Below are 24,316 nucleotides of genomic sequence, written 5' to 3' on the forward strand. Positions count from 1 at the left end.
CAGATCACAAAATTTATTACCTTTCTCTCCCCAATATTATCTTTCCTTTTAACCCATAGCTAGAGAGTGTTTATCTAGCTCTTCACGCTTTAGGAAGTCAAGTTCACTGTGGGATTGCCAGAAAGTACTGATTAGCTTAGCACCATGAAATGAAAAACAGCAGAGGGAAGCCAAAGGTCAATTTTCATTTTCGAAAAATTTGTGAACCTCTACTCTGATGACCATTTATGTGGGTAATAATAATTAATATTTATATAATGTTTTATAGTTTACAAAGACCTTTCATTACCCCACATGAGAAGTATGTAATAACATAAGTATTATAGGATCTTTTTTCCATTATTTTTGTAGACATTTATGAGAGTTTATATTTTGTTTAACGAACATTTTTTAGTTTGGTCTCAATCATGTTACTGTGATAGTCTGGCTCCCATTTTAAAAGTGAAGAAAACTGAAAATGAGAAGTTGCAACTTGTCTCTGCTCAAGTGTCTAGTGAATGGCAGATTTGGGACTTAAGCCCCGGTCTCCTGATTCTTTAAGTCCTATCCCACATTTTCTTAAATATGCTTAAATTACTAAGTTGAAAACATAACTGTCAAAAGAATAATACAAACATAGAATCATATTGACCAGTGTTGTAAAATACAGCCTCTTTAATGAAAAGTTTAAGGTCTATTGCTGCTGTGAGATAGACTAGGTTTTTCTTTTTTCCTTTTAAAAATTCTTTCTCATTAAAGCTTTTTATTTTTCAAAACGTATGCATGGACAATTCTTTAACATTAGCCCTTGGAAAACCTTGTGTTCCAATTTTTCCTCCTTTCCCCCATGCCTTCCCCTAGATGGCAAATAGCCCAATATATGTTAAACATGGTAGAAGTATATGTTAAATCCAATGTATGCATACATATTTATACAATTATTGTGCTTCACAAGAAAAATCAAACCAGTAAAAAATAAAAAGAAGAATAATAAAATGCAAGCAAGCAACAACGAAAAGAGTGAAAATGCTATGTTGTGAACTACACTCAGTACCCACAGGCCTTTCACTGAGTGTAAATGACTCTCTTCGTCACTGAGCAATTGAAACTAATTTGAATCATCTCATTGTTGAAGAGAGCCATGTCTATCAGAATTGATCATCATATAATCTTGTTGTTGCCATGTATAATGATCTCCTGGTCCTGCTCATTTCATTTAGCATCAGTTCATGTAAGTTTCCCTAGGCCTCTCCGAAATCATCCTGCTGTTTATGTTTGTTTCTTACAGAACGATAATATAATATAACATTAGATACTAGGTTTTTCTTGAGAAACAGAGAGAGAGGGGATAAATTAATGGTGAATTGATGATAAAAAATAATTTTCCAGCATTGAATCAAGGTTAAATTTTAATAGAGAATGTTCAGTATTATTGGCAAACCTTTGAACCTTCCAGCTTTCACTTTGAGCAAGATCATGGGAATAGTTATCTGTTTCTCTGTACTTCATATATTTAGGGGGGAAAATGCATACTATACTTAGCCAGTTTGTGATCTTAAGTATCAAAGTCTACAGTGATAATTTTGGACAAGGCCTGTGTGTTTGAAGAAATCAGGATATCTGATTCACATGATCTTTTTTCCTTTATAGACATGACTTTGCATTTTGTTTAAAGAAGATCTTTGAGTCACATTTTAATTTTAGGGATGTTGCTGTGATGGATCTGGTTCTAAAAGAAACGCGAAGAAAAGAATGTAGCCCCATACTCAAATCTAATTATAGACTTTTATTGATAGCATCACATACATATCATTGGTGTTAATATTTGCATACAAAAAGGATAGAATGTTATATGAGCTAATTGGCTTTGCTGTCCACTCATTTTCTCAGCTATATTTTCTGATCAGTGAGCAGCAAAAAACATACATAGTGATTCTAGAGGAAAAAATCCCTCCAGAATTATCAAATTACAGGCTAGCTCTGTGAAGCCTTGGGTTGGTAGGAAAAAGTATGCAGGAGAGCCTAGGGAGTCAAAGCTTTTTCAACTGCACAGACCTAAAATGCATAGATTGTATCTTTTAAGTATGAATTAATCTAAATAATTGTGGACTGGAGTAGTAGAATTCCTTTGGTGTGAGGCACTGGACTCAAAAATTCATCAGTCATTTTAGTTGTCCCATCTTCCTGTGGGGGAATATCTCTAATTGGATCAAATTTCAAGTCATATAAGCTAATTTAAAATTAAATATTACTCATTAAAATTTTTTTTTTGGATCTACTTGAGTGGTATCGAAGTAGATACAGATGAATGATACTTTAAAAAGTGACAAGCAGAGAATCAGCATGTATTCGGCCAATTATTAAGGAATTTAAGAGACCATACACTTATTTTCTTATTTTTTTTCAATTATATGTAAATAAAATTTTTAATATTTGTTTTTTGTAATTTTGAATTCCATTTTCTCTCATCTCCTTCTACTCCCTCCTCCTTGAGAAGGCAATGAATTTAATATAGATTATATATGTGAAGTCATGCAAAACATTTTCTATATTAACCATGTTGCCAAAAAAAAAAAAAAAAACTACCAAGAAAAATAAAGTAAAACAAGTGTGCTTTGATCTGCATTAGGACCCCATTAGTTCTTTCTCTAGAGGTGGAGAAGCATTTTTATCATAAGTCCTTTGAAATTATCTTAATAGTGCTTAGAATAGCTAAGTCATTCACAGTTGATCATTATACAATATTGCCATTTTTGTGCACAAAGTTCTTGGTTCTGCTCACTTTACTTTGAATTAGTTCATCTTAAGTTTTTCCAGATTTTTTCTGGTCATCCTGTTTGTCATTTTTCATACTACAATAATACTCTATCATAATCAAAAATATACCACAACTTAGTTATTCCTTATCTGATTAAATCCTGATTAAAGTCTCCCCAGTGTTACTCAACTTCTCTCAGTTTTTCTGTCTTACGAATTAACTAGATTTGGAATTGGAAAGACCTAAATTAAAATCTCAAGTTAGGTATTTGTTAGCTATATGAAGCTAGTTATTGAACTTTGTCCTTTATCTGTTTTTCAAAATGAGATATTTCTTATTTTCTATTTTTTTCATTCCTTTCACTTTGTTTTATTGTTTCTTGATGTCTCATGGAGTCAATGGCTTTCACTTGTCCAATTCTAGGTTTTAAAGGAATTCTTTTCTTCAAAAAATTTTCATCTTTTCCTGTTTAATTAGTTGCACTTTGTAAGGAGTCGGGGTTTTTTTTTTTTTTTTAATTGGATTTTTATGCCTCTTACTATTTGATCTACTGTGGTCAGTAGATCAATCAAAAAATAAGTATTTTTTAGTTGCTATTTTCATTTTTATTTTTTGTACCTCTTTTTACCAAGCTATTGACTTCCTTTTCCGTAATTTTTTTTTTTTTTTTGCATCAGTCTCATTTCTTTTCCCAGTTTTTCTTTTGCCTCTCTTATTCGAATCTTTTTTGAGCTCTTCTAGGAATTCTTATTGGGTTTGTTTCCAGTTCACTTTTTTTCTCCCTTTGAAGCTTTGTTTGAGCTGTTTTTAACATCCTTGTCTTCTGTCTTAATCTTCCCTATCACTGTAGTAACTTTTTATGTTCAGAATCTTCTTTTTTCTAAATTTATTTGGTATTTAATTTTTCTCCAGTTACATGTGAAAACAATTTTTAACATTCATTTTTAAAATTTTGAGTCCCATCCTTTATCCTCCATTCCTGCTCTCCACCCCTATTGAGAATGTAAACAATTCAATATAGGTTATACATGTGTAGTCATCCAAAACTTTTACATAATAGTCGTGTTGTAGACCAAAAAAAACCACTCAAGAAAAATAAATTTTAAAAAAATGTATGCTTCGGTCTGAACTCAGACGCCATCAATTCTTTTTCTGGGTATGGATAGATTTTTTTCAGTGTAAGTCCTTAAGCGTTTTCTTGGATCATTATATTGCTGAAAATAGGTGTGCCATTCACAGCTGGTCATCTTACAATAGTAGTGCTATTATTTTGTATACTCTGCATATCACTTTGCATCATCTCATGAAAGTCTTTCCAGGTTTTTCTGAGAACAATATTAGTTTTTTTGTTGTTGCTTGATTATTTTTCCAGCCTGTTTGTTGACTTGTGACTTGTTGGTGGTAGGCTTTGCTCTTAGGGTGGAGGAGGCACTGGCCCAATTTCAGGTTTTTCTTGCTACTATTTTCAGAACTGGTTCTGCAAGGGCTATAAGTTTTTGATGCTTCCAAGGTGGCATGGTTTAAGGAGAGATGTACTCATTCCTCTCCTGGCCTCTGCTCTAGGGAAGTGCCAGCATTCTCTTTTGCCCTGGAACTGTGACTCGAGACTGACTCCATGTGAGCAGAGGAACAGGGTCCTTACCTACTGCTATCAAAATGACCTCTTTCTGATCTCTTTCTGACTTCTTGACAATCCCCTTACTCTCTGTGAACTGAGAATTCCTAAGTTGCTGCTGCCACTTTTGCCAGGATCTCTAAGATCTGCTACTGGCATTGTCATGCTTGACCTGAGCTGTGTCAGTGGAGGGAGAGAGAGGAGGAATGGATTTGACCACTGTCATGTTATATATATTTGTTAAGTATACTTCCACAGTCTCTCCTTCCACCCCCCCCTTTTTTTTTTTTAAAGAGGATCCTCACACTATGTCTTAAGACAAAGAGCTTTATAGTTCACAAATATTTCTGGTTATACTAAGATGGCTACTGTTTGTTAGCTGATTGTGGGCACTAGTTTTTATTGGTTGTCCCCTTTCCCATTGTCTTTGGGCTCCTGGGGTTTTGTGCATTTCTGAGTTGAAAAAAATCATTTAGTAATGTCTTATTGGGATTCTTGAACATTTGGTCTAGTGTGAATTTCAGAGTTTTACTGGAGTACATGTAGGAGAAGAGGGCAGAGTGCCTCTCATTCAGGCATCCATAGATTTCTTTTTCTGTCAGCAAAACCAAGACCAGTTTAGAGTTTTTAAAGAACAATTTTCTTGAAGAAATTAAGAGAAAACACTGTATGTGCTTGAAATTGTATATGTGTGTAAAATAAACATAGAAATACACTGATCTGTGTAGTGTATAATGTAGCCAACCTGTAGCCACATTTGAGAATATTAGTTTTTTTTCCTCGCCTTTGGAGTGAGGATTATATTGGATATATACTTAGATTCAAAGTGGAATTCATTCCTTCTCCAAATCTGTTTCAATTCTCTCTGAAAATGGCCCAAGGTTATTATCTCTGCCTTTAGACTGTACAGTTCTTATTTTTATTGATATCTTTTTAAATGTCACTTGAGTTACCTAATATATCCAAATATATACTGAATATATTTTTCTTTTGCTCCCTATACACCATTATGTTCTTTGTAACAAAATAATTTTAAATTACTTTTAAGAACTAAAGAAAAAGAAAGAGAAAGTTTTTTATGGCTTATAATAGCTAACTGTTATACAAGATAAAATGTGAAACAGAGTTTAACTTTTAAACTCAGGTCATTATCAGTCACATCACTGAACTCTGACAATTGATTTTTTGCCTGTTCACTACTGGATAAAATTGGTGATAGGGAGAGAGTAGAGAAATTTTATAACAAGATCAAAGAAAGAAAAGTAAATATTCATACTTGTTTCCTATCCATCAGGTTTAGACTCAAGTCACACATAGCTTACCACCATATGATCTTTGTAGTATTTGAAGTGGGCTTATTAGCTGAGGGAAAGAATACTGGCTTTATTTGAATTTCTTTGGGAAGAAAAGAAATGAGGATTCTCAAAAACTTCATCTATGTGTAATACATTTACATCTAATAGTTTTTTTCATAGGACATTTCAGTAAACAGACATAAGGGAAGATAAATTTAGTATGTCTGTTCTGAAATGTTAAGAACAATTAAAGTAAGTTCTTAGATCTATTTTATTTTAAAAGTTATAAAGTTTGGACTAAGACTGCATGTTTTAGATCTACAAATTAACAGCAATGCCACAACAGAAAAGATTAGATCTGTTAGCCTGATGGTACTAGATTCTAAATAATAATAATAATAATAATAATAATTCCAATAATCTGCCGCATTTTACTTTAAAAATTTTAAATGAATCATCATAGATTCATTCAGTCTACTCTTAGTCAGACTCTCCCAATATTTTTTCTCCCCACTGTTTATCAAAGGACCTCAAATTTTACCTTGCCAGAAAAAAGAGGTCATTTGCCATGAGCTCCCTCATGCCTTTTTTCTTGTTATCTAATGTCTTCCACTATCTTTTTCTGTATTTCAGTCTCTGATGAAAAGATAACACTTGTTTTATTAAAGCTTTTTATTTTCAAATCATATGCACGAATAATTTTTCAACATTGACCCTTGCAAAACTTTATGTTCCAGATTTTCTCTCCACCCTCTCCCCTTTGTTTTCTTTGTTTTTCTTTTATGAGGCATTTGGGGACTTGCCCTGGGTCATACAGGTAGTACCTTTTTAGTCTCTCAGGCTGAATTTGAGCTCAAGTCCTTCTGATTCCAGAGCAGGTTAGTTACTGCCTAGCTGCCCCACATTCCATGTTTGATAAGAAAAAAATAAATCCAATTCTGATTCCTTATGCATTTCTAAAACAGTGATTTTTACTTACTTAAAGCTGTCTATCATATTTTGACACTTAGTTTTATATGTTTTAAACTATCTGCTCCTTATTTCTTGTGTGGGTTTCCTGAATTAGAATATGAGCTTTATAGCAGAGATCATGTTTTACACCACTTTTGCATGTCAAAATATTAACATATATATAGCAGGCATTCGATAAATACTTGTTAAATTAAGTCTCAATTTGAACTATTCATTGATTAGTGCAGTTTCTTAGTGAAGTTTACAAACAAGAAACAAAAATATACTTGCGAAAAAGGTTTGAATGAGAAATGAGAGAGGGGTGGCTAGAATGGCTCCAGTTCCTTTATCTCTCATTTAAGAGAGGTTAAGTACTTAAGAGAAGCTGAAAGAGAAAAAAAAATTGGAAGTAAAGAATTAGAAATGCTGAAAATTGAGCAAGAACACATTATTTTACCTTAAGTACATATTAAAAGAAAGGTTGAGTGCACCTTTTGAAAAGCTTTTTAAAATTGTGTTGATTTATTGTCTATTATAAATACAAACACCTCTTTGATACTTAAAAGGTACTAGTAGTTGCTTTTAAACTATGTTTTTAGTAGTTCTTGGGCAAAGTAAAAATAGCAAAATTTACTTTTTTCATAGAATTATTTGGAATCTAGTACCATCAGGCTAACAGATCTAATCTTTTCTGTTGTGGCATTGCTGTTAATTTGTAGATCTAAAACATGCAGGCGATCATATTTAATGTAATTTATCTGGTTATTCTTAATTCAAGTTCATTCTATAAGTGAACTGTATTGGATTTTCATTTCTCATCAGTTTGGGTATTAAGAATTTGAGGCTAGTGTGTGTTTACAGTAGTCTGTTGGAATTGTCTTGGGCTGACAGTTTATTATAGATTTATGTCGTCTTATTTCAACTGAACTCTCATGACTTCTTAGTTTTACTGTTCTCTAATAGATGGTTGCATAGTGGCTATTCCAGATGTCTGCTCTCAGTCAGACTCTCCCAATATTTTTTCTCCCCACTGTTTATCAAAGGACCTCAAATTTTACATTGCCAGAAAAAAGAGGTCATTTGCCATGAGCTCCCTCATCCCTTTTTTCTTGTTATCTAATGTCCTCCACTACCTTTTTCTGTATTTCATTCTCTGATGAAAAGATAACACTTGTTTATTAAAGCTTTTTATTTTTAAATCATATGCATGAATAATTTTTCAACATTGACTCTTGCAAAACCTTGTATTTGGGGGCTTCTCCCGTCATATGAGGATTTTCTCTCCACCCTCTCCCCTAGATGGCATGTAATCCAATATATGTTAAACATATGTTAAATCCAATATATGTACATATATTTATACAATTAAAAGATAGCTCTTCTAGCCAGTGTGCCAACCACTGTGCTTCAACAGCAGATTTGGAAATCTAGAAACCAGGAACTTTGTGGGAAGAACAGAGATCCAATTGGGTTCTTCACAAAGTAGAATCTCCAGGGGGAACTTGCCGGGGGTAAAGAAGGGTGAGTTTAGGGATGTTCATGTTGAGGGTGCAAAGCTGATTTAAATTTTCCAGTATGAGGAGACTCCAGGAACTGAGAGATTCTAAATTGAGACTACTTGATTTGGAAGTGTAGGAACAAGAATCATTAGCTCCTTTGGATATACTTAACTGTCTCTATTTGGAAGTCCCCAAATACAAGGAATGCATCCAGACTTAGTTTCTTGCTCTTGAACTTTAGTCCTGCTGTTGGATATTTTGAACTGATCATCTCAAACTCAATGTATTCAAAATAACTCAATGTATTCAAAATTCAAAACTCTTCCTCAAACCTCCCTTTCCTCCAGTCTCCATTATTTCATTTGAGAAACTATCCTTTCATTCACTATTCTAACCTTAGGATCATTTTCAATTTTTCTTTCCTCCTTACATCACATTATCTAATAATCTGCCGAATCCTGTTGATTCTGCTTTCATTCTTACTCAAAGAGCTACTTGAACTAATGCAGTATCATCCCTACCTCATGTCACTTCACACTCTAATCATTTTCCACATAATTGCCAATGAGATTCTTTAAGTGCCAGTCTGATCACGTTTCCTTCTTCCCATCTGACTCCAACATCTCCTTTCTCTTATGTCTAGGATCAAAGATAAACTTCATTTGACATTTAGCACATCACAACTCACTGCCTTTCCAATCTTCTTAGAAGGTATCTCCATCTACATACTCACAATCCAGCCAGACTGGCCTGCTTGCTGTTCCTCATATGGTATTCTCTCTCTTCTCTCTTTTTCTTTATATAGCACCTTCATTTTTGGATTGTTCTACCTCCTCAGCCTAGACTCTCTCTTGTTTTCTTTGAGATGTAGCTTACGTGCTACCTTCTAAAGCCCTTCTTGTTCTGTATCCCTCACCTTCTCTCTCCCCAAGGTCTTGTTCCCTCTTCTCCAAGATTACCTTTTTGTACCTACTTTGTATAGTCTTGTTATATATGTAAGCCGTCTGTGTTTCAGTTTTTGCAATGTTAGAATGGAAGCTCCCTTAGGGTAGGGGCAGTTTTGCATTTGTTTTTTTATCTCAGTGCTTAACATAATGTCTGGCACATAATAAGCACTGCATAAATAATTGTGGTTTGATTGGTTGGCCCTGCTGAGCTAGGTTTTGGGGGTACAAATACAAGGAATGAAAAAGTTATTACAGTCAAGGAACTTGGATTCTAATAAAACAAAAATAAAACAGTTCCTGATAAATAATAATGAAGACTATTCATTTAAGTTCTCTTAAGAAGTTCTCTGTTAGTAGAAATGAACATTATTTTTGTTTAATTGAGTTTTACTATTTTGAACAAATAAGGGGATTGACCTTAATGGCCTTGGTGGTCTCTTCTAGTTATAATTCTGTGATCTTCTGATAAATGTGAACTTTTTAATTCACTGCCGGATTACCAATTAACAAATTAAATCATAACGTATATAGTGGCTGAAGGTTCATAAAGCATTTTCTACACAGCTTTGATAAGTAACAGCAACATATAGAAGAAGTCAACTAAAAGTTGAATTAACTACAATTAATTGTTTCACTGTCTACGTGTAGCCTTAGGCATTTTTTTACCAGCCATTTAAATTCTTTCAAATTCCAAGTATGGATACTTTGAAAGCTTTTTATGTGAAGCTACCAACAGATTTCCCTTTAATCATAATTTGTTTTTATGTTTTCTTGAAGGAATTGCATGGGTCTGAGGTTATTACTAAGTTCCATTTCATTAGAGAGCTGCTCATCAAACCCTAAGTGACCTTGTACATGGGAACATCACTGGCATGTTGTTGCTAGTGAACAAGATGAGATCTTTCAAGACAGTTGTGATAATTGAGTAAGGCTTCATCTATTTCAAAGTTTGAGTAGGCCTGAAGGACTTTAAGCATCAAGTCAAGGGCATACTTAAGTTCCCTCCCTGCTATCCCCTAAGGGCATACTTAAGTCCCCTTGTTATCCTCCTATGACATCAGTGTCTTTCTGTTAGGTCAAATATGGGCAACTGTGTACTTATTGGTCAAGTTCAATTTCTTGGGTAGTTCCCTCGTTTAGAATGTAAGATCCTCAGCCAATAAGGATGAGGGTCAGTGGTGGGAGGAGGTATTTGCGTTAGGGATAAAAAGTGTTGACCCTGCCCCCTACGGTGCTTCCTCCCTTCGATTGTCTGCTCAATGGGTGGGATACCCGATTCTCGTATAATAAACTTTGCTTTGCTTCTAGATAGTTCTCCAGCTTTTTTATTAAATGCTGTACCACACACTAGTTCCTAGAAAGATGTGTTGATGTGGATAACTTAGTAACAGAACTAGTTGAGATAATTTCCTCCGCAGTAGTTGAAAATTATACTGTAAGAGACACTTTTTAAAAATAACGGAGAATTGTAACACTGGAAGGCCGGGTACTTGGAAAAAAGTGAACTGAATACCTTGGCTTAGTGACAATCTACATTTCAAAAGGGTCTCAGGACTAAAAGCTTTTTCTTTACTAAATGACTTATCCCCAGATATATTTTAAGTTCATCTAGGTTATAAACTATATCTACAATTATTCATGCCATTCCAGATTGGGTAAAACTAGTATCAAAAGTTCTGAAGGGAGAAGTAATGGCTGGAGCACTTCTCAGCTTATCCTTTATCTTAAGATGCAGATATGGGAAGAAATGCAACCATTTAATGAGAACTATAGTGGGGCATCCATTTACATCTCTGAGGATTGACTGAATAGAGCATGGCCTGTTAGTATACTTTTGATGTAGTTGCCAGTCTCTTTTTAGATATACACGTGACACTATCTGAAGAAATATTAGAAACAGCTAGTAAACATTTTTCTGATATCTTTTGTTAAGCTTTATTCAGATGATTACATAAAGGGGTTTGGTCTTTCTGCTCAAGTTGTTGGTGATAATCCAGCCACATAGAGTATATCTGTGAGCTATTGACTTTAATAAGTCACTTTCTCTAAACTGTATTTAGTGTCTCAAAGCCCAAATGAAAGGCAGCTTTCTCCGTTTGGACATGAAGGGAATATCTGTCTATACTGTGATATCCAAATTCTACTCCTTGCAAAGTTTCTAACCTGGGTCTTGAGACTGGGTTGGGATTAATTAATTAATATTAATAATTAATTAATAGTTTAAAAAAAACCCCAAACAAAACCTGGTTTCTCTTTTGGGGGGCGGTGTTCTTAAATTTCTTGGTCTCAAGACACCCCCCCCCCAAAAAAAAAACCCAAAAAACCAAAAACTGTTAACAATTATTGAGGACATCTTTCCAAAGGCTTTTGTTTAGGTTGCTTAAATCTATCAATATTTACTGTTTTAGGAATTAAAATCTTAGTAGTATTATAAAAAGTTTTGATCTCATATTTTCTCAAAAGGTTTCAAGGACTCTCAGGTTATCTGACAATACTTTTAGAACTGATATTTTAGGTAGTTACTGCAAGTATCTTGAATAATAGACATCAATATGTTTACAAACATTTCATCATTAAGAGTGTATTTTGAATATTTTTTAGCCATTTCTCCAGTCTGGAAGATTTTCAGTATAAGGACTAAACGTGGATAGCATGAACTTAAAGTTTCGAAGTGTTTTTTTTCTATTTTAAACCAAATATATAACTCTCTTGGATAGGAGGGAGAGTAAATATTTCTAAAGACTGGATATTTTGCATAATGCAACCTGCATAATCTGCTTCATATTGACCCTAATGCAGAAGCTACCACCCCCATCCCCTTCTTACTTTTTTTCCTATTGGCTGGGGAGTCCAGGCTTACATTCTCTAATTTAAATATTTACAGAAACAAAGAATACTAATCAATAATACACTCTTTACTGATTAGGTACTTAAATGCTAATGAAAAGGGGAGGGAGGGAGAGCCACAAGAGAGGGAAATGTAAGTTTATCTAAGATAATCGAACACCTGCAGCTTTTAGCTATAACTCAATTTAATATTGCAAAGTCTCAAGTCACAGTTAGGGCATAGGTCAAGGCTACATTTCCATAAGAGGTCTTCACTCAGTTCATCCCATTTAGATGTTAGAGAGACTTAATTCATCATCAAGAAATCAAAAAAACCAGCTCATATAGGTAGGTTCCTGTAGAAGAAGGTCCATATAGAATAACATAGACAAGAAAATAGATGAATAAGAAGGGTGCATTATGATTTTCTTCATAGAGTTGAAAGAATATACCCAATAGATGAGGTAACATCTAGTGAAGTATATAATTAGTGCTTTTCATACATTCCTTTATTTGATCTTAATATCCACGTAGAGTAGGTATTATTCTGTTCTTCCTGTGAAGTACGAGTGTTATCCTCATATTATGGATGAAGGAATTGAAGCTAATAGAAATTTACTGACTTGTCCATAATCATGTATTTGGTATGCATAATCTGTATTTGAAATCAAGTTTTCCTTACTCTTAAATCTACCACTTTATACACTAAATTGTATTGCTAACATCAAAGATTTGAGAATTTAAAATTTTAATGATGAATAAAGTATTGATGAGGTCCTAGGTAACTAGATGGGCTTGGCAGAGAAAGCCTGAAGTACTGATAAGATTACTCCCAGGGGCAAGCAGGAAAGGGCACTTATGGGATCAGTTCAACCTTATAGTCCCACCTCCTGTGAAGGTCTTGTGTAACGTTCCCTTGCTGTTTTTAATCAGAAAGTCACGTTAATGATGTCAAACCCCATTGCTTGAATTTCCCATGTAAATCTGCCCATGGCCTATACCATCTTTGCTGAATTTCTCTTGGATTAGCCTGCCATTGTGGTCTGCCTTGTTGTGTTGTCTTTCCTCCCATCTCTACTCTATGTCTCATAGTGTCTTTTTCCTTGTTATAGCTAACTAATTCTTTTAGGGTGCTAAACTCTGTAGATTTAGCCAAACCAGTCAATGGTGCTTTCCCATCTCATGGCAATCCCTTTCTCCTGATTAATTATGAGTTCCACTGAAGAACTTGTCTTTTCCATTGTTATTGTTAAAACCCCTTTCCTTGCTAACTATAAACTATATACTCTCCCAAATTTATTTCATATTTTACAATTCCTAGTGTCACTTTTACCTCTTCATTTTGTCTGTAACTTCTCATAATGCAATTTTGGCAAGGAAAAAGCCTGTGTGGGTTCTTCACATGTGAATTGCTACCAAATCCCATCATTTGGTACCAAACCTCATCATTTGCTGTGCCTACACCAATCTCATCATTTGGTACAAATTGCTCTCCTCAATCTCATTAGTTATGTTTAACAATAAATGGTCTATAAGTTCAACAAGGCCTTGATATTCTAATCCATGATGACTTTTCTCAACTCGGACCTCACACATCACTTTGTTTTCTACTTCTTTGACATACTTTTAATTCCATGTATTGTAATCTGTATTTGTGTATTGTTTGTGTATCCCTGTTTTAGACTGCGCTCCATGAGGATTCTTGATTATCTTAGGAAGAATGTAAAATGTACAGTATAAAATTGAAAAGCAGCTTTATGAACTAGCATCATATCCTTAATTTAAATTTGTGATTCCATAAAATAATAATTAGCATTTATATAATGCTTTAGTGTTTGTAAGCATATGTAGCCTCATTTAATCCTATAATAACTCTGAGGTAGACAAATGAGGAAATTGAGACAGATTTAAATAACTTGGTCAGGCTCATAGCTAAAGAAGTATCAGGCAGGATTTGAGCTCTGATCTTACTAATACCAAGTCCAGTACTATCCATTGCAGAAAAAAATTTTAATTTCTTGACTTATATTCCTAGAGTTGCTTTGGGTGTTAAAGAGTTATGTGACTCATTCAAGGTCACACTGAGACTTGTGTTATCCACAAGTCCTGGTATCCACATGTGTTTCCTTTGACAATAGTAATGTTCTGTCACTTTTTGTTTTTATATACATTTCCTATTTTTTTCCATCAATAGCTTGTTTAATTTTTGTTCTTAACAGATTAGTTGTTTGCCTTTATAAATCTTCCTATTGTCTGTTAACATTTTTTTTTTTTAAAGGAAATTGCATTTCCCATATTTGGAGTTTGCTATATTTTCTGCTGACTTTTTCCCCTTGAAAAAAATGTTAGTGATGTATAGATGTGAGGCATCTGGTATAGTCTACAATCCTTTAATTTCTTTTACTGCTAAACCATGTATTCCAGTATATTTTTTGGATTCTTCCCCTTTGCCTATCTTTATGCTGAAGTTAATTTAATTTGGATAATCATAGAGTTCTTCATAAGAATTTCTTTTACTTCTTCATTTTTTGAAACAGATATTAGTAGATAAGCAATAACTCTTGAAGAATGCAAACAAAATGGTCAGATGTTCCACAGAATGATATCTCTCTAAGGTTAATCTGTGAAAATCATTCTTCCATTTAATTGTGGTAGCCTTTTTCTTCCAGTTTCATTTACTGCAAGAATATATGTCCATTCAAAGTACTGTGGTAGCTAATATTTATAGATATTCTTAAAATGACGGAATTAGTGGCACCTTTCACACCTCCTTTTTTCCTCTCCCCTCTGCCATCATTCAGAAGTGGAAAGGGATTGGCCCAGGACTGAGAGCCTCATATGTTTTGCCATGACCAGACCACTGAAAAGCTTCCTTGGACTTGACAAGTCTGGTTCTTGGAAAGCTAACCTAGGTTGTTGCTGGTATCATATTTGAACCCTAATCTAACATGGTAAAAACTTGGATAAGTTATCTTCTGCAGTCTCAACCAGGATAACTTCCGTGTTACACTAAGGCAAAAGTATGACTTTCTAGAGGGAGTCTCCATTAACTTAGGAAAATTAGGGAACTCTTAAAATGGAAAAGAAAACTCTTTAAGTATGAAAACTTAATTTTTAGACCTCGTGTTAATGTTTAACAATGTTAGTGATTATAAGCTGTGCAATCTCATTGCATTTTAGCAGATAATTTGGAGCTTTTTCCTCTTTTCTAATATTTTCTAAATAATTGAGTGACCACAAAAGTTTGTAATTAGATGTGGCCCTTTAATAGTAAGGTTTCAATGATTCCTTATGTGTTAATCTTGTTCAGTAAGACTTAAAATTACCTAATATTCTAACAAATTTTACTTCTTGAAATCTTGTGGGTTTATAGAAATATAGTAGATAAGTAACTCATTCTTGTTAAAATTTGAAGTGTTATAGCCAAACACTGTTAGGGTAACAAAAAAGAAAAACTAAGGCAGGAAGAAATGTATTTTAAAATACTTGAGAACTAGCCTTTATTGTAGACTCTTTGATTTTATTCTTTTGGAAAAAAGAAAATCTTAGGGGAAGTTTTCTTACATACCTTTTTTCAAAATGGTGAAAATTCCAAATCAGAATGAGTCAGATATAAATCATGATTGTGTGTCAAAAGTTCAAAAGGGAAAATGGAAGGTAAAATGAGCTGAATTGGCACCCTTACCCCAACATTGTACCTGTAAGCTTGATATGTTGTTTCAGAGATTAACTTTATAGACTTCCGTGCCCAGAAGTATGAAAATTCTTAGGGAACTCTTTTCACAGGCTTGATCTTAAGGTATTGAATAAAAGAGAGCAGTTAATCCCTTTTGTAAGGTAATTTGAGAGGAGGGAATTCAAAATGTAAAATCTCACCTGCAGAAAACACTCAGTATTGTAAAGGCCTTTCTGTCTTTAGACACTTACAAAGACTTAATATTTTAATGCGGAAGGTTGAACTCAGTTAAAAAGCCAATAGGTGAAATTAGAGAGAAATAATCCAGTGCTTTATTTCTGGGAATCATCATCCTGCTCTCTGGGGGACCTAATTTTATTCCCTGTTGGGTATAAGAATACTCCTCTCTACAAAAAGCCAGCATCTTTGAATATAAGCTTGACTTTTAGCATAATAAGAGTCTTGTTAGGTGCAATTTTGCTCTTAGTCATTAATACAATGAACAAATGTTGTGGTTACCTGGGAAAGAAAACTCAAGTGCTTTTAAACCTCATGTGAGATTTGGTTTCATGCATGAAACATATACAACAGCATCTGTGTAGGACTCCAAGCGGTAAGGTATACAGTGTAGAAGCTAATACACTTTGGAAAAAGTTGAGAACACTACAAAATGAGTTTAAGATCTTGAGGACAAAGGTCTTTTTTACCAAGCACTGGCTTGGTAAACATACACTGGCTTCCAGCAGCATTTTTATTAAGCATGTAACTAGAATTTTAGTAGGCTTTTAGAAACAAGTTCTATTTTAATGCTTCTTGGTTTTGGTTTGATCTTTTGATTCATATTTAATCTCTAAAATCCTTCAAGTGACACTTGATTTGTACCTTCTATCTTTAATACAACTGGTGATTCTAAAAGTATTAAACTTATTTAACCTTAGTACCATATTTGTCCTAAGAAAGAAAATAGTCCTTTTTAAGTTGCATTGGGCATAATGTAGAGGGTTTTCCTCATCTTTGAATACTTAAAATTTTTTTGTTATAAAATAAAACAGTATATAAATAGTAAATAACTGATATTCCACAAATAAAAAATGAGCACCAATCCATTGGTTTCTAATTTATATCTTCCCTAGAAGAAAGGAACCAATAGATTGTCTCTATCCTTAAAAGGTAACAGATCTTAAAGGGCATTCATTTGAACTGTCAGAAATTGTGAAAGGCTTCTTCTGTGTGAGATTGCAAATACTACAAGTCCCTAAATGTTTTCTTGCATTCCTATGTAACCTCAGAGCGTTAGGGATCATGTTTTCAGTTTTACTTAGACACTTAACTTGCCTACAGTCTGTAAGAACCTGGGTCTGTGAACCTGATCTAATTTGGGTGACTGCTTTAATTTCCTGCTACTAGTGGGAAGACTGAAGATAAATGTTCTTGTTTTCAAATTTTTATTCAAATTCTTATTTTCAAATTATTTCACAGTATTTTAGTGATACTGGAGAGACAGTAATGCTTCCCCACCCCCAAATCTTCCTTTATTATATCAGACATATGGTCTCATATTTGTAATTTAACAAGATAATTCTGTTTTCAAAAGATTTTTTAAATTGCTCATAAACCTTAGCTGAGGTAGTAAGTAGAATTTGATTGTAATCAATTATTACCTCCTATACCAGTTATTTTTGTGATATTTTACTGCTTCCTGAAATGTAGGAAAGTACTTAAAATGTACGTAGAACGTCTTGTACAGCATGACTAGCCACAGTCAAGAACAGAGACAACTGTCTGTACAATTGTTTAAACTTTGTGTTCTTTAAGTAATATTCTCCTTAACAATTACTATAAAATCTATTACTTTTGTCTTTTCAAAGAAAACATACTATCTCTTTAGGCTATCTAATAATTTCCTTCCTAAATCAAGTTGACTTGGCATTTTATACAACTATGTTAATTTGACAACTAGACATATTTTTCTTCCTTTAAAAAAAAAAGTTATAGTTTTTTTCCCAAACATATCACACAAACCTTTAACTTTTTTGTCTTTCAGACAAATCTTCCTATTTTCAAGTTGAAGGAATCTTCTGTGAGAAGAAGATACAGTGATTTTGAGTGGCTTCGAAGCGAATTAGAAAGAGAAAGCAAGGTGAGAATTGGGGTAGAACAGTATTCTTATACCTCTAAACAAAATATTAAAAGTACCAGGTATATAGTTTTGATTTGTGTTTTCGAGGATGTATCAGCTTCTTAATAGAAAATGAGGAGCTAAAAAGGATGATTTTTTAAAATGTTTTTGGTTTCATTTTTATTCAATATCTACAAAAATATATGAGATCCCCAGCATGCATGCTGGGCCTACTTAGGGAGAGACATATCTTTGGATCATCTCATACATATTGATTCCTTTCCCAAGAGCCTATTTCTAGGCCTATTATCATCATAATACCGTATGTAAAATGTAAACTGCTGCTACTATTATCTCTATCACAATTTCTGATTTTCTTCACTAGAGAAATATAGGATAAATCTAATAACTTTTAAGATCAACTTTTCAAACTCTTGTATTGAAAAAAAAATCTTTCTCTATCCAAACAGAAGTAATGTTTTCCTCAGATTCTTTCATATCAATGTTTCACCCAAAATCCTCAGTTTAAAATGTTGTTTAAATATGTATTACTAAAAGTCTAGAGTCTTCTAATGGATCTGTAATCTTGGATTTTAATATTCCCACCATTGATAGCAATCTCAACCCAACCATATCCCTCTCACTCCATTACATTATTATGTTGATTATAACATAGTTTTTGCCAAGTTGAGAATAATGATAACAACAGTATATGACTGTCTTAAATCTTGAATTAAATTTTACATTGAATTGTGTCTTGACTGTATTAAAAATATTCCATGCCCTAAAATTACAAGTGATGGTATGTTGAACCTGTTATTTTGGCTTATACAAAATTAGTAATGCAGGCCTTCCTATATTTCTTTCAAATTTATATCTTGACTTCTCACTTAAGTTATGGGTCTTCATTTGGAACTGCCTAATAGATATCTACATTCAGTTGTTGTAGCATTTTAAATTCAGCATGTTCAAAACTGAAGTAGTTTTCTTCCATGCCTTCCCCCTACTTTCTCAAAGGAAAACCTAATTAGCTTCTCTATTTCTGTTAATGTTACCACCATCTACTACCATCCTTGAAGTCATCCAGGTGAAAAACCTCAAAGTCACCTTTGAATATTCTCTTCCTTACCATATTCTTCTCAAGCTAATTGCCAGGTCCTATTGATTCTGTCTTCAATCATACCTTTTGCTTTCATCCTCCCCTTTTCTTTATCATTTCCTAATGGGTCCTGGTTTAGTCTCTAAAATTTTCAATTCACGTATTAGAATAGCATTCTAACATATTAATTAGTATAGTAGGAAGATCATTAAGTTTAAAATTGAGGGGATCTGGGTTCAAGTCCTATCCCTGCTACTTATTAAGTTTTGTGATTTTGAAGAAATGTTTCATATCTTTTCAACTTTAGTTTTGTTACTTATAAAGCAATTGTTAGTAAAACTCATAAATCTTAAGATTATGTAATTGAGTCTAGTCTCCCTTCTTCTAACTTCTACATTGTTTGAATGTATAAACATAAAGAGGTAGCACTTCTCCTTCATAAGATAAACCCCTCTATGTGCACAAATGATCCTGTTCCATTTTTTCTTCTCCAGCAGATTGCCCTCTCTATTTGTTCTATTTCTCACTAATCTTCAATTGCTCTTTGTCTACTGGCTGCTTCCTTACTGCTTACAAACATGCTTTTGTTGCTCCCATCTTCAAAAAAACTCACTTGATTTCAAAAAAGCTGTTACTTGATCCATCTTTTCCAGTTTGCTATAGTCCTATATCTCTTCTTACTTTTGTGTCTAAACTTCTTGGGAAGACTATCTACAATAGAAGCCTTCATTTCCTTTCCTCTCTTAACTCTTTACAGTCTGGCTTCCTTATCATTTAATAGAAATTGTTCTCTTCAAAGTTCCTAATGATGCTAAATCTAGTGAATGGCTTTTTCCCAATGCTCATCTTTAATTTCTTTCTTGCAGCCTTAGAGGTTTTTGACATTGTTCCATCCTTCTTGTCTGATTGCTCCTTCTCTGCCTCCTTTATTAGATTTTCATTCATGTCAGGCTTTTTTCTTCTCCCTCTATACTTGTTCATTTAGTGATTTCATTAGTTCTGATGGTTTCAGTTATTATCTCTATATAAATGCTCTTCAGGTCTACTTTAACGTCTCTCCTAATCTCCAGATTTCACCTCCAACTGCCTATTAAACATCTCAAAATGGGGTGTTCCTTAGACAATTTAAATTCAGCATTTTCACAACTGAATTTATCTTTGTAATGAAACTTTTCCCCTCTTCTCTTGTCAAGGATACATTCAGGCTGGAAACCTAGCTGTCTCTCAGTTCCTCATTCTCTCTCATCCTCTTTCCCCCATCCAATCAGCTGTTAAATCCTGCCATTTCTATCATCATAACATCTCTTGTATGTGTGCCCTTTTCTTTCCTGAAACTATTAGTATAGGCCCTTATAAGCCCATACCTGGACTGTTGCAATAATCTTCTGGTTGCTGTTCCTTCCCAAATTTCTTTCCCACTCCAGTCTGCCCTCCTCTTGGCTGTCAAAGTGATTTTCCTTTAAAATACAGATCTGACTAGGTCAGTAGTATCCCATAACCTCCTTCCACATATAATAAATTCCAATTGCTCCCTGGCCTCTTGCTACTACCTTCTTACAACTTAATCTCCTCTACGTAGCCTTGAGTAGCTTGCTGCTTCTGGTACAGTACTCCATTTTCCAACTCTTGAGTATTTCCACAGGCAGACCCTCATGTCCAAAATACCCTTCCTCATATCTGCTGCCTCTTGGCTTCCCTGGTCTCCTTTAAATCTCAGTTATATAAATGTATATATATTAACATTTTCTCAATTTAATTTAAAGAATGTGCTTTGATTCTTTGAAACTCTTTTGTTTACCTTCTACTTACCTAAAGGATCGTTCTTTTTTACCTTGGTATGTTTTTCATAGAAAAATCCAGATCTTGGAAACTTTAAGCTAAGAGAAACACCCCATCATATTACAGATGAGAAAACTGAGGTGACCTGCTCATCCTAGAAATTAGCAATACTGTTAAAGAGGAGACTTTAGCCTTTTAATACTGTGTGTTTTTGTTTATTTTTTAATTTCAAATTCCAAGTAAGAAAAATATTTTCAGCAAGGCATAATCCAAATTTAATTTCTTTACCTTATAATATCTTTTGTTACCTTTTATAGCATTTCCTATTTGTCCAGGCTTTGTTCTCTCCACTTCTTTTTCTCTATAATTGGTGATAAGGCATTTTTATTTTGCATTTCCCCCCCAATTCTTCCAGGCAATTACACTTTTCCTTTGCTAGTCACCAAAAATTTTTAAGCTTTAAAAAAAAATAACCCTGACATGAGTCAAGCATTTGGCAATAGGTAGTTTGGTTAGGAGATCTTCACATTTGGAATTTTCTTTAAACAGTTCTGTAATTGTTTACCTCCAGAATGGAGTGAGAATAATCTTTTCCCCAATTGTTTTCCTTAGCAGTGAGTGATCTCTGTAAACTAAGAAGATGTGACATTGAAATGAAGGCTCATCCTAGCCTGGGATGAAATACTCTGTAAATCACCACTTCTCAGCTTCAGATCAGCATAAGCTAAATTTTCTTTTCTTTTTCCTCTTCAGGTTGTAGTCCCACCTCTTCCTGGGAAAGCATTTCTGCGTCAGCTTCCTTTTCGAGGAGATGATGGAATATTTGATGATTCTTTTATAGAGGAAAGGAAGCAAGGACTTGAACAATTTATAAACAAGTAAGTATTCACTGTTCTTTAAGTTTAAAGCAAAGTGCAGGTAACTGATTTGGTATTAAGCATATACAATTTTCTTTACAGCCTACAAATATTAGTTTTGCTTATTACATAGAATTTTGCCTTTCCTTTTGGACCTGACAGCCATTTTCTAAGCTTGTGTAACTTTTGCATAATTTAAACTTAAGAAATGTAGAATATCTAACAAGTTGAATGATGGGGGATGATGTTAAATATTAACACACTTGAGTGATTGAAATGAGTATCTTTGTGTTGACCTAAGTTTTGTATTTGTTTTGCTTGGTTAATTTATGCAAATTACTACTGAAATTACAGCATTTAAAAAAAATGCAGTTTTACTTGTGTGGATCTTTCTGATTTAAGGTATGTTCTATCATGAACAATAAAACTTACAATGCACTTGCAATCATTTTGTTTGATTGCAGATGGAGGTATTATCAGCATGTCTTGTGTGAAGGTGCACGTTTTTCTTTAATTTTCATGGTAAAATGTATTCTTTTGAAACTGTAAGAATACTTAGGATTGTTTGTCTCAATTTGGCCGTTTACTTTAGAAACCCTTAATATACTGCATACCAAAATTTCTAGCCATGTATTTCATTCCCATTTGAATTGTAGCTCTTTTAAAAGCAAGAGTAGTAGGAAGATTTATAAAAGAAAAAGGACTGACTATCATTGTACATTAGCCTTAATAAATAGCTCTCTAGACTTATAATTAACAATGAACATTTTTTTCTTTTAAATACGAGTCTGGGAAATGTGTTTGTGTTATGTGTATATTCAGTGGTTAAAAGAGTTTGAAGAGTTTTGATGAATTATCCCTAGTAACTTCAGAATGTGTGCAAAAAACAAAAACAAAACAAAAGCTAGAAGAGTTGCACAAAGCCCAAGAACTGTCTCTGTAGTTAGTTATTGTTACTCTTTTTTTTGTGAACTTGCAGCCCTTCTGGGAAAGATAATGCAGTTCTGTGAGTTTTTCAGTACCATATATGAGATGGATCCTGTTTGAGCTCATCTCACTTTAAATCTCATATATTTTAATTAGTAGTAGTAATAGCAGCCGCAGCAGCAGAAGCAGTAGTAGTAACTTTAGTAGATCTCAACTTTAAATGAAGAATGGGAAAGGGAAATGTGTCTTGATTGATTCTTTTATTTGCACTGGAGACTTTCTTTGGATTTGAGGGAAGGTATTGAATGATGCTGCTTTTTTCACGTTAAGAACTAAAGGTTTGTGTAAGCTCAGACTTTTTGTTTTCTCCATTTTTGTGAAATAATTCTGTAAATTGAGTCTTTTTTTTTTTTTATTCTTATTTCTAGGGTTGCTGGCCATCCATTGGCACAGAACGAACGTTGTCTTCACATGTTTTTACAAGATGAAATAATAGATAAAAGTTATACTCCATCCAAAATCAGACATGCCTGAATGCTGTAAAAAATCTATGTAAAAATAAACAAAACTATTACCATGAATATTAGTGATTCATACGCACCGATAAAGAGGTTCTCGCTAATTTTAGCATGCTGCACAAAAAAGGCCAATAAGCCTCCAGTATACTAACACTCATTATGATGCTCAGTTTTGCTTTGTTTTGGCAGTTAAAACAAATTAATTTGCTTTAGCAAAAATCCCTCTTTCTACCTTAAAAAAAAAAAAAAGCTCTTGAGTGCTGTTTTAATTCGGTGCACACTACTTGTCCCCTTCTATTATCTGCTGTGTTCCGACTAAAGTTACTGACTTGGCCTTACTGGAATTTGCAGTTTTCTGTGTCACATCTGCTTATTGTGTCTGATTGACTAAAATGTTTCTCACGCTCTTTTTGATATGCAGTGTCACCTGTTCTAATTTATGTGTAGAAGCATTAGGCAGTTGTTTTCCAGTACCCCACGTGTGAAAGAAACACTTGTGTGCAGAAGTATCTTCCTTCAGGCTTGTAAAACACTTTCTATGGAAGACTAATGAGGGAAATCTTTATATTCTGTATTAAAAAAACAACAACAATCAAATTTATATACTAAAATCATTTGTCTAAAAATTTAAGTTGTTTTGAAATAAAAATGAAAATACATTTCTAATGTGTATTGATTGTTACTTTGCTTAAGGTCTTTCTTTGTGATTTTATTACTTCATTTGTTGGGAGGTATTATTTACTAATTATATATTCTCCTTTTTGGGAAAAAAAAAGTGGTGATATTAAATATACTACTGGAAGGCCTAATTTTTAAAAACATTGCAGTGCATTAAAACACTCCTTTCAAGATTTATTGAGTAATTTATGAAGTTCTTATTTGCAAAATACTATTGTAACCTGAAGTCTTTGTTTTAAAAACAAAAACAACCTTTGAATTAGGCCTGGTAGTCTTTTTTTTCACCATCTTATTCCAGCTAACTTGAATAATATATTTGAACCACATACCATAGTCGCAATCTTTTTCCTAAATCTGGTAAGCTATGGTCTCTCTGTAGTATAATATTTGAGCAGCAAAACTTATTAACTGTCTTGCATAAGCTTGGGATGTGGACAAAAATGATACCTTTCTGCTGAGGACTGTTCCCTGGCCAATTCACAGTAGGCATGAGATGCCCCTGACTCATCACCAGAATTTTGGAGGAGGGCAACTTCCAGGATCCCATTGGTCATTAGGAAGTATTTACCTGAACTGGATGATAAAGTGGATATTGTAAGAATGAGAGAGACGAGTATATGAAATCTATAAGAAGCCACATTGACCTTAAAAGTGAAAAGGCTTATCTCCCTCCAAAAAAAAGGTGGGTTAAATACAGATGAATATCACTAAAGGATGCTAATTTCCTTGTAAAAGACCTTTGGGAAATCCATGAAACTGGGATGTATTAGAAGATTCAGCAAATAAATAAAGG

At 33.7% G+C, this 24,316-nt stretch overlaps 1 protein-coding gene across 1 annotated transcript in view; it reads left to right on the top strand.

Annotated features, from left to right (window-relative positions):
• SNX3 (sorting nexin 3) overlaps positions 1-22,815 on the top strand; it is a 35,287-nt gene extending 12,472 nt beyond the window's left edge. Inside the window, exons 2-3 of the mRNA XM_023503150.2 lie at positions 17,591-17,686; positions 22,756-22,815. Coding sequence (XP_023358918.2) covers positions 17,591-17,686; positions 22,756-22,815 — 156 coding nt within the window. The remainder of the gene's footprint in view (positions 1-17,590; positions 17,687-22,755) is intronic.
• The last annotated feature ends 1,501 nt before the right edge of the window (positions 22,816-24,316 follow it).

The sequence above is a fragment of the Sarcophilus harrisii genome, chromosome 4 (assembly GCF_902635505.1).
Source record: "Sarcophilus harrisii chromosome 4, mSarHar1.11, whole genome shotgun sequence".
Lineage (NCBI taxonomy): Eukaryota > Metazoa > Chordata > Mammalia > Dasyuromorphia > Dasyuridae > Sarcophilus > Sarcophilus harrisii.